This window comes from Conger conger, chromosome 14 (genome assembly GCF_963514075.1).
Source record: "Conger conger chromosome 14, fConCon1.1, whole genome shotgun sequence".
NCBI lineage: Eukaryota > Metazoa > Chordata > Actinopteri > Anguilliformes > Congridae > Conger > Conger conger.
In genome coordinates this window covers 708,559-718,558 of record NC_083773.1, presented here as the reverse complement: position 1 = coordinate 718,558, position 10,000 = coordinate 708,559, and the positions used below count along the sequence as shown (strand labels likewise).

The 10,000-nt window shown below is 53.9% G+C and overlaps 1 protein-coding gene across 1 annotated transcript in view; it reads left to right on the top strand.

The window, feature by feature from the left end:
* srgap2 (SLIT-ROBO Rho GTPase activating protein 2) overlaps nt 1-10,000 on the top strand; it is an 84,579-nt gene that overhangs the window by 70,788 nt on the left and 3,791 nt on the right. The window contains 8 exon segments of the mRNA XM_061219767.1: nt 691-751; nt 1,070-1,147; nt 1,277-1,411; nt 1,583-1,688; nt 4,413-4,637; nt 7,096-7,175; nt 9,198-9,378; nt 9,823-9,975. Coding sequence (XP_061075751.1) covers nt 691-751; nt 1,070-1,147; nt 1,277-1,411; nt 1,583-1,688; nt 4,413-4,637; nt 7,096-7,175; nt 9,198-9,378; nt 9,823-9,975 — 1,019 coding nt within the window.

The window sequence follows — 10,000 nt, the reverse complement described above, 5'->3', positions numbered from 1 at the left end:
AGCTTGCGCAAGTGTATGTCCTTTGTACCACTGGTTTCGATTCGTTTACAGTCGACAAAGCTGATTTTACACTTGAAAAGAACGCTGCACTTACAGGAGAAGTTGGCAATCATTCGACAAATTAAATTTGAAGTGAATCAGTTTATTATTATGTCACACTATGGAACTTGTGGGGAAAAGAAATTGAACATTTCCAGTCAGCATTTGTTTATGGTTGAATTAAAATGGATTCTGCTCCATTCCCATGTTTCAGCGTAAAGGAGGGGGGCTGTGTGGAGTTTCTCTCTGGCTCACAGTCAGCTGAACTAGCCTGCGCTCGACACCCTCAGTTTTGCGGTCGTGGCGGTTTTCCGAACCTCTGTGAATTAGGGCCTTATCCCCGCGCCCCACCATTCCTGCCCCGGAAACCCGCCGTCTCCCGGCAACCGCCGCCGTCTCCCGGCAACCGCCGCTGCCCCCTGCCACCTCCACCACCGCAGAGTCGAAACGTAAAACCGTGAACCTTTTTTACATTCTCTCTGACTGGCACCCATATCCCTCCACAAACATCCTGGTGATGATTCTGAGTCTGAGCAGAGCGTCGGCTCAGGAAGGGGCCACATCCGGGGCAGACGCGCGCCCCGAGTTTTCTTTTCTCCGGACCGGTTGTGTAAGCTCTCTCCTTTCTTTCATCCCCTCTTCCTCCTGCAGGACTCCAGCCAGGTCATCCCCCTCATGGTGGAGAGCTGCGTCCGCTTCATCAGCCACCACGGTACGGGGCTGCTGCCACACACACGTTTCTGTCGGCCGTTTCATTTTCCTGATAGCAGCCTTTTTCTGATATTAGCCTGTTTTTTGTGTATGTTTTTCTTGACTTGGACATGTTATTGACTCTTGACCTTGAATGTGACATGAGAATAAGCCCTGCACACGTGTGTAACGTGTTCTCCAGCTACATGTGATGGCGTAGGATGTGCTCAGAACAGAAACACATTTATCCTCAGTGTGTCTGGGGGAATCGGCCTTAAAGCAGAAATGTTGTCATGGCTACAACCTTTACCCCCCGTTGATGCCCATGCGTTTGCTACAGGTCTGCAACACGAGGGAATCTTCCGGGTGTCTGGTTCTCAGGTGGAGGTGAACGATATCAAGAACGCCTTTGAGAGGGGTAAGGCCCTCTCTCTCTGACTTCCTGTTTGGCCCTGTCTAACTTCCTGTTTGACGCTGTCTCACTTCCCTGTTTGGCGCTGTCTCACTTCCTGTTTGGCCCCATCTCACTTCCTGTTTGGCCCTGCAGGTGAGGATCCCTTGGCAGGGGACCAGAATGATCACGACATGGACTCCATCGCCGGGGTCCTGAAGCTCTACTTTCGGGGGCTGGAGAACGCCCTCTTCCCAAAGGAAGTCTTCCATGACCTCATTTCCTGTGTCTGTAAGTGCCTGTAGGATTTTAAATGATCGCATGTGAAGTTACTGCAGTGTACTGTAAAAAAACGTGCTGTTTATGTGCATTATGGAGAATGAACTATATCCCTTTCCTCCTTCTCTCTCTCTCTCTCTCTCTCACTCTCCTTCCCCCTGCCCCCCCTTCACCCATGGTCAGTGATAGAGAACCTTCCGGAGAGAGCGGTCCAGATTCACAAGGTCCTGCAGTCTCTGCCCAACAACACCCTCGTCATCATGAGATACCTCTTCAGCTTCCTCAACCAGTGAGTGGCCTGCCTGCCTGTATGTCTGTGTCTGTCTGTCTGTCTGTGTGTGTGTGTGTCTGTCTGTCTGTCTCTGTGTGTGTGTGTCTGTCTGTCTGTCTCTGTGTGTGTGTGTCTGTAACGCAGCCAGTAAGCACTACTCTCAGAGGTGTGTCAGTCTCAGTTCTTTGGTAACCTGATTGGCCACAGATACCCAATCAACATGGACCTTACTGTCCCTGCTACCCAATCAAGATGGACAGTCCTGCAGACACCCACACATGAACTCCTGAGTGCCCTACTCCTCCAGTGATGATGTCATTTTCCACAGTCAGCGACGTGTGGGCGGGTGGGGGTCGGGGGGGCCGTAGGGGGCTGTGGGGGGCAGGGTGGTTTTGTAGCTGCTCTGGGACTCTGTGGGTTTTGAAGTGACTCCTGGGATGGTCTGGCTGCCCTGTTTCAGACCGTGGGGGCGTTCAGGAGGAGGCCTGGTTTCCCCTGTAAAGTCACAGACTGTGGGCTGAGCACCTGGATTCTCCATTACGGGGGAGGGGGGGGGGGGGAGACGACGACAGTGTGGGGGCCTTCCTGCATCAGGAGCCAGGGCCAGGAGCCAGGCCTGTGTGCTGCCTGTGTGCTGTCTCTGTGTGCTGCCTGTGTGTGCTGCCTGTGTGTGCTGCCTGTGTGTGCTGCCTGTGTGTGTGCTGTGTGTGTGCTGCCTGTGTGTGCTGCCTGTGTGTGTGCTGCCTGTGTGCTGTCTATGTGTGCTGCTGTCTCTGTGTGCTGTCTCTGTGTGCTGTCTCTGTGTGCTGCCTGTGTGTGCTGCCTGTGTGCTGTCTCTGTGTGCTGTCTCTGTGTGCTGCCTGTGTGTGCTGCCTGTGTGCTGTCTCTGTGTGCTGTCTCTGTGTGCTGCCTGTGTGTGCTGCCTGTGTGTGCTGCTGTCTCTGTGTGCTGCCTGTGTGCTGTCTATGTGTGCTGCTGTCTCTGTGTGCTGTCTCTGTGTGCTGCCTGTGTGTGCTGCCTGTGTGCTGTCTCTGTGTGCTGTGTGTGTGCTGTCTCTGTGTGCTGTGTGTGTGCTGTGTGTGTGCTGCCTGTGTGCTGCCTGTGTGCTGTGTGTGTGCTGTGTGTGTGCTGCTGTCTGTGTGTGCTGCAGGTTCTAGGAGGTTCACGGCTGCTAACCGTCACAGTTATTCATCTGACGCTTTTTTCCAAAGCGGCTTGCAGTTGATTAGACTGAGCCAGTCTCCCCTGGAGCAATGTGGGGTTAAGGGCCTTGCTCAAGGGCCCGGCAGCTGTGTGGATCTTATTGTGGCCACACCGGCCACTAGGCTAACGGCGGCACAGCCCAGCCTGGGTGTATGGGCGGATCTGAGGCTAGCTTTAGCGCATTAACTGGGAGGACTGCAGCAGACTGTGGTGTTCTGCCAGGAGGCTGTGGGTTTAAGTCTGGGCATGTTACCACCCAGTCTAGGTCAGACCAGAACAGGAAAATGGCCGACCCGATCCCGGTAAGCCTCTGAAGACCCGCCAGGCGCAGTTGGTTTTGGTTCGGCAGATAGCACCAGAGTCCACTGCTCATTCCACATGCTCCCATCCTTTACCCTGCTGCGATTTACCCTGCTGTGAGTTACCCTGCTCAGTGTCTCATACTGAATGAGGGAGAGACTGCTCAGTGTCTCATACTGAATGAGGGAGAGACTGCTCAGTGTCTCATACTGAATGAGGGAGAGACTGCTCAGTGTCTCATACTGAATGAGGGAGAGACTGCTCAGTGTCTCATACTGAATGAGGGAGAGACTGCTCAGTGTCTCATACTGAATGAGGGAGAGACTGCTCAGTGTCTCATACTGAATGAGAGAGAGACTGCTCAGTGTCTCATACTGAATGAGGGAGAGACTGCTCAGTGTTTGATACTGAATGAGGGAGAGACTGCTCAGTGTCTCATACTGAATGAGGGAGAGACTGCTCAGTGTCTCATACTGAATGAGGGAGAGACTGCTCAGTGTCTCATACTGAATGAGGGAGAGACTGCTCAGTGTTTGATACTGAATGAGGGAGAGACTGCTCAGTGTCTCATACTGAATGAGGGAGAGACTGCTCAGTGTCTCATACTGAATGAGGGAGAGACTGCTCAGTGTCTCATACTGAATGAGGGAGAGACTGCTCAGTGTTTGATACTGAATGAGGGAGAGACTGCTCAGTGTCTCATACTGAATGAGGGAGAGACTGCTCAGTGTCTCATACTGAATGAGGGAGAGACTGCTCAGTGTCTCATACTGAATGAGGGAGAGACTGCTCAGTGTCTCATACTGAATGAGGGAGAGACTGCTCAGTGTCTCATACTGAATGAGGGAGAGACTGCTCAGTGTCTCATACTGAATGAGGGAGAGACTGCGCATCTGAACATCTACAGACCGCTCGGTGTCCGATGGCATCTGGAGGCATTAATGTGTCTGAGTGCTGCCCTGCACTGAGCCTGTGTTTCAGCTCACCAGAGGGACAGTGTGTGTGTGTGTGTGTGTGTGCATGTGCGCGTGCAAGTGTGTGTGTGTGAGTGTGTGAGCATGTGTGTGCGTGCGTGTGTCTGCGTGTGTGTTTGTGTTTATTTCATTTTGTTAAAGCCTGACTCAGCAGAGACAGTGAGATGGATGCTGATTGGGTAACAGGGACAGTAAGCTACATGCTGATTGGGTAACGGACAGTAAGCTGCCTACTGATTGGCTAACACACTGCCCCTGTGCACAGCCTGTCCCAGTACAGCGAGGAGAACATGATGGACCCGTATAACCTGGCCATCTGCTTTGGCCCCACGCTGGTGTCCGTGCCCGAGGACCCTGACCCCGTGTCCTGCCAGGCCCACGTCAACGAGCTCATCAAGACCATCATCATCCACCACAGCGCCATCTTCCCCCCACCCCCCGCCCTGGAGGGGCCGCTGTACGACCGCGGGGGGGCCACAGAGGAGTTCTGGTGAGAGTTCTCCCCCCACTGGGAGTTTTTTTAACCTTCTGGCCTCTTTGAGGGTTCAGGCCTGGCGTTGGCCCTTGTACTGCTCCGTAGAGCAGGGATCATCAGCTCATGGTCCTCCAGGGCCGAGACCTGCTGGTTTTCCGCCCTCCCTTTACCAGAACGCAGTTGATGATTGGTCTCTTTCTGAAAGGTGTGGTTTTGGTGTGTTTTTGTTGTGTCTGGGCATGTTGTTGTATCTGGGTGTGATTTCTAGGGTGTTGTTGTATCTGGGTGTGATTTCTAGGGTGTTGTTGTATCTGGGTGTGGTTTTGGGGGTGTTGTTGTGTCTGGGTGGGGTTTTGGGGGTGGTGTTGCTGTGTCTGGGTGGGGTTTGGGGGGTGTTGTTGTGTCAGGGTGGGGTTTCGGGGGTGTTGTTGTGTCTGGGTGGGGTTTTGGGGGTGTTGTTGTGTCTGAGTGGGGTTTTGGGGGTGGTGTTGCTGTGTCTGGGTGGGGTTTGGGGGGTGTTGTTGTGTCTGGGTGGGGTTTTGGGGGTGTTGTTGTGTCTGGGTGTGTTTTGGGGGTGTTGTTGTGTCTGGGTGTGGTTTTGGGGGTGTTGTTGTGTCTGGGTATGGTTTGGAGGGTGTTGCTGTGTCTGGGTATGGTTTTGGGGGTGTTGTTGTGTCTGGGTGTGGTTTTGGGGGTGTTGTTGTGTCTGGGTGTTGTTGTGTCTGGGTGGGGTTTTGGGGGTGTTGTTGTGTCTGGGTGTGGTTTTGGGGGTGTTGTGTCTGGGTGGGGTTTTGGGGGTGTTGTTGTGTCTGGGTGGGGTTTTGGGGGTGTTGTTGTGTCTGGGTGTTGTTGTGTCTGGGTGGGGTTTTGGGGGTGTTGTTGTGTCTGGGTGGGGTTATGGGGGTGTTGTTGTGTCTGGGTGTGGTTTTGGGGGTGTTGCTGTGTCTGGGTGTGGTTTTGGGGGTGTTGTTGTGTCTGGGTGGGGTTTGGGGGGTGTTGCTGTGTCTGGGTGTGGTTTGGGGGGTGTTGCTGTGTCTGGGTGTGGTTTTGGGGGTGTTGTTGTGTCTGGGTGTGGTTTTGGGGGTGTTGTTGTGTCTGGGTGGGGTTTTGGGGGTGTTGTTGTGTCTGGGTGTTGTTGTGTCTGGGTGGGGTTTTGGGGGTGTTGTTGTGTCTGGGTGGGGTTTTGGGGGTGTTGTTGTGTCTGGGTGTGGTTTGGGGGGTGTTGTTGTGTCTGGGTGTTGTTGTGTCTGGGTGGGGTTTTGGGGGTGTTGTTGTGTCTGGGTGTGGTTTTGGGGGTGTTGTTGTGTCTGGGTGTTGTTGTGTCTGGGTGGGGTTTGGGGGGTGTTGTTGTGTCTGGGTAGGGTTTTGGGGGTGTTGTTGTGTCTGGGTGTTGTTGTGTCTGGGTGGGGTTTTGGGGGTGGTGTTGTGTCTGGGTGGTGTTGTGTCTGGGTGGGGTTTTGGGGGTGTTGTTGTGTCTGGGTGTGGTTTGGGGGGTGTTGTTGTGTCTGGGTGGGGTTTTGGGGGTGTTGTGTCTGGGTGGGGTTTGGGGGGTGTTGTGTCTGGGTGGGGTTTTGGGGGTGTTGTTGTGTCTGGGTGGGGTTTTGGGGGTGTTGTGTCTGGGTGGGGTTTTGGGGGTGTTGTTGTGTCTGGGTGTTGTTGTGTCTGGGTGGGGTTTGGGGGTGTTGTTGTGTCTGGGTGTGGTTTTGGGGGTGTTGTTGTGTCTGGGTGGGGTTTGGGGGTGTTGTGTCTGGGTGTTGTTGTGTCTGGGTGGGGTTTTGGGGGTGTTGTTGTGTCTGGGTGTTGTTGTGTCTGGGTGTGGTTTTGGGGGTGTTGTTGTGTCTGGGTGGGGTTTGGGGGGTGTTGTTGTGTCTGGGTGTTGTTGTGTCTGGGTGGGGTTTTGGGGGTGTTGTTGTGTCTCGGTGTTGTTGTGTCTGGGTGGGGTTTTGGGGGTGTTGTTGTGTCTGGGTGGGGTTTTGGGGGTGTTGTTGTGTCTGGGTGTGGTTTTGGGGGTGTTGTTGTGTCTGGGTGGGGTTTGGGGGGTGTTGTTGTGTCTGGGTGTTGTTGTGTCTGGGTGGGGTTTTGGGGGTGTTGTTGTGTCTCGGTGTTGTTGTGTCTGGGTGGGGTTTTGGGGGTGTTGTTGTGTCTGGGTGGGGTTTTGGGGGTGTTGTTGTGTCTGGGTGTGGTTTTGGGGGTGTTGTTGTGTCTGGGTGGGGTTTGGGGGGTGTTGTTGTGTCTGGGTGTTGTTGTGTCTGGGTGGGGTTTTGGGGGTGTTGTTGTGTCTGGGTGTTGTTGTGTCTGGGTGGGGTTTTGGGGGTGTTGTTGTGTCTGGGTGGGGTTATGGGGGTGGTGTTGTGTCTGGGTGTTGTTGTGTCTGGGTGGGGTTTTGGGGGTGGTGTTGTGTCTGGGTGGTGTTGTGTCTGGGTGGGGTTGTGGGGGTCTCTGGCTCTGACCGTGCCCCCTCGGTGTCCTGCAGTGACAGCCCTCACGGGGAGCCCCCCCTGGTGGACGAGCCGGTGCCTGATGCTGTGTCAGAGCTGCACAACAGTGAGGACGGTGAGGCCAGGAGAGGGTGCTCTCTCCCTCCCTCCTTCTCTCCCCTTCTCTCTCTCCCTCCCTCTCTCCCCTTCTCTCTCTCCCTCCCTCTCTCCCCTTCTCTCTCTCCCTCCCTCCTTCTCTCCCCTTCTCTCTCTCCCTCCCTCCTTCTCTCCCTCCCTCCTTCTCTCCCCTTCTCTCTCTCCCTCCCTCCTTCTCTCCCCTTCTCTCCCTCCCTCCTTCTTTCCCCTTCTCTCTCTCCCTCCCTCCTTCTCTCCCTCCCTCCTTCTCTCCCCTTCTCTCTCTCCCTCCCTCCTTCTCTCCCCTTCTCTCTCTCCCTCCCTCCTTCTCTCCCCTTCTCTCCCTCCCTCCTTCTCTCCCCTTCTCTCTCTCCCTCCCTCCTTCTCTCCCCCCCTCCCTCCTTCTCTCCCCTTCTCTCCCTCCCTCCTTCTCTCCCCTTCTCTCTCTCCCTCCCTCCTTCTCTCTCTCCCTCCCTCCTTCTCTCCCCTTCTCTCCCTCCCTCCTTCTCTCCCCTTCTTTCTCCTTCTCTCTCTCCCTTCTGTCCCCTTCTCTCCCTCCCTCCTTCTCTCCCCTTCTCTCTCTCCCTCCCTCCTTCTCTCCCCTTCTCTCCCTCCCTCCTTCTCTCCCCTTCTCTCTCCTTCTCTCTCTCCCTTCTGTCCCCTTCTCCCTCTCTCTCCTTCTCTCCCCTTCTCTCTCCCTTCTCTCTTCTCTCCCCTTCTCTCCCTCCCTCCCTCCTTCTCTCCCCTTCTCTCTCTCCCCTTCTCTCCCTCCCTTGTCTCCCATTCTTTCTTTCACTCTTTCCCTCACCTGCTCTCCCGCTCTCCCTTTCTCTTGCTGTCCTTCTCCCTCACTCCCTCTGAATAAATGTGACTGAGTGATGACATCATTCACTCTCACAACCGCCAGTGACATCACTTTCCCCACATTGTTGCTCTCACACACTGCTTTGCTAATGATAACGCTAAGGATATCAACATGGATGTTCATCCAAACGATATCAACATGGATGTTCATCCAAACAATATCAACATGGATGTTCATCCAAACGATATCAACATGGATATTCATCCAAACGATATCAACATGGATGTTCATCCAAACGATATCAACATGGATATTCATCCAAACGATATCAACATGGATGTTCATCCAAACGATATCAACATGGATGTTCATCCAAACGATATCAACATGGATATTCATCCAAACGATATCAACATGGATGTTCATCCAAACGATATCAACATGGATGTTCGTCCAAATGATATCAACATGGATGTTCGTCCAAACGATATCAACATGGATATTCGTCCAAACGATATCAACATGGATGTTCGTCCAAATGATATCAACATGGATGTTCGTCCAAATGATATCAACATGGATATTCGTCCAAACGATATCAACATGGATGTTCGTCCAAATGATATCAACATGGATGTTCGTCCAAACGATATCAACATGGATGTTCGTCCAAACGATATCAACATGGATGTTCATCCAAACGATATCAACATGGATGTACGTCCAAACTATATGAATATGGATGTTCGTCCAAACGATATCAACATGGATGTTCATCCAAACGATATCAGATGTTTTTCCGCTGTGTGCAGATATGACGAAGAGCTGCCATGCTGTCTGTAGGGAGCTCCTGCAGTACTAACTCCCCGCTTTGCCCCATCCCCGCCCCGTCTTGTCTCCGGGGTAAATGCAGGGTGCTTTGCCCCATCCCCGCCCCGTCTTGTCTCCGGGGTAAATGCAGGGTGCTTTGCCCCATCCCCGCCCCGTCTTGTCTCCGGGGTAAATGCAGGGTGCTTTGCCCCATCCCCGCCCGTCTTGTCTCCGGGGTAAATGCAGGGTGCTTTGCCCCATCCCCGCCCCGTCTTGTCTCCGGGGTAAATGCAGGGTGCTTTGCCCCATCCCCGCCCCGTCTTGTCTCCGGGGTAAATGCAGGGTGCTTTGCCCCATCCCCGCCCCGTCTTGTCTCCGGGGTAAATGCAGGGTGCTTGGTTGTTTCAGAGTCGGAGCCCCTGGAGGCCGTGGCTCGGTTTGATTACTCCGGCCGCACCAGCAGGGAGCTGTCCTTCCACAAGGGGGCGCCGCTGCTGCTGTTCCAGCGCGTCTCTGAGGACTGGTGGGAGGGCCGGCACGACGGCGTGGACGGGCTGGTGCCCCATCAGTACATCGTGCTGCAGGACCTGTAAGAGCAGCCCGCCGGGCCTGGGCTCACACTTACCTTTACCCATGCATTATGGGTAATGTAGTCGTGTTTGGAAAACTGATTGGCAAAAAGTTTTCCATTTTGCCACCATTTTGATGTGGACAAGGGTTTTAGGAGTTATGGTCATGGCCTAGGCGATAGGGGTTAGAGCTTAGGGGTTATGGTTTGAGAGGTTACAGTTTAGGCCTTAAGGTTTAGTGCTTAGGGGTTAGGGCTTAGTGGATAGGGTTTAGGGGTTATGGTTTAAGGGTTAGGGTTTAGTGCTTAGGGGTTAGGGCTTAGTGGATAGGGTTTAGGGGGTATGGTTTAAGTGTTAGGGTTAAGGGGTTAGGGTTTTGTATGGGATCGTGTTATTTGTCTGTGCTCGTGCTGTAGACCTGTGGAGATGAAGAGTGGAGATGATGAGGAGTCTGTGTGCTGCAGGGAGGATGGGGCGTCTGGCAGAGGGAGCCCCAAAGCTGACACTGAGGGGCCCCCTGAGCCTGCCCCCCTGGAGGAGAAAGTGTCCACGAGGGGCAGCATGAACTCCCCCACTGGAGGACATGTGGCAGACATCTACCTAGCCAACCTACACAAGTAAGAGACGCCTTGTGACTCACCT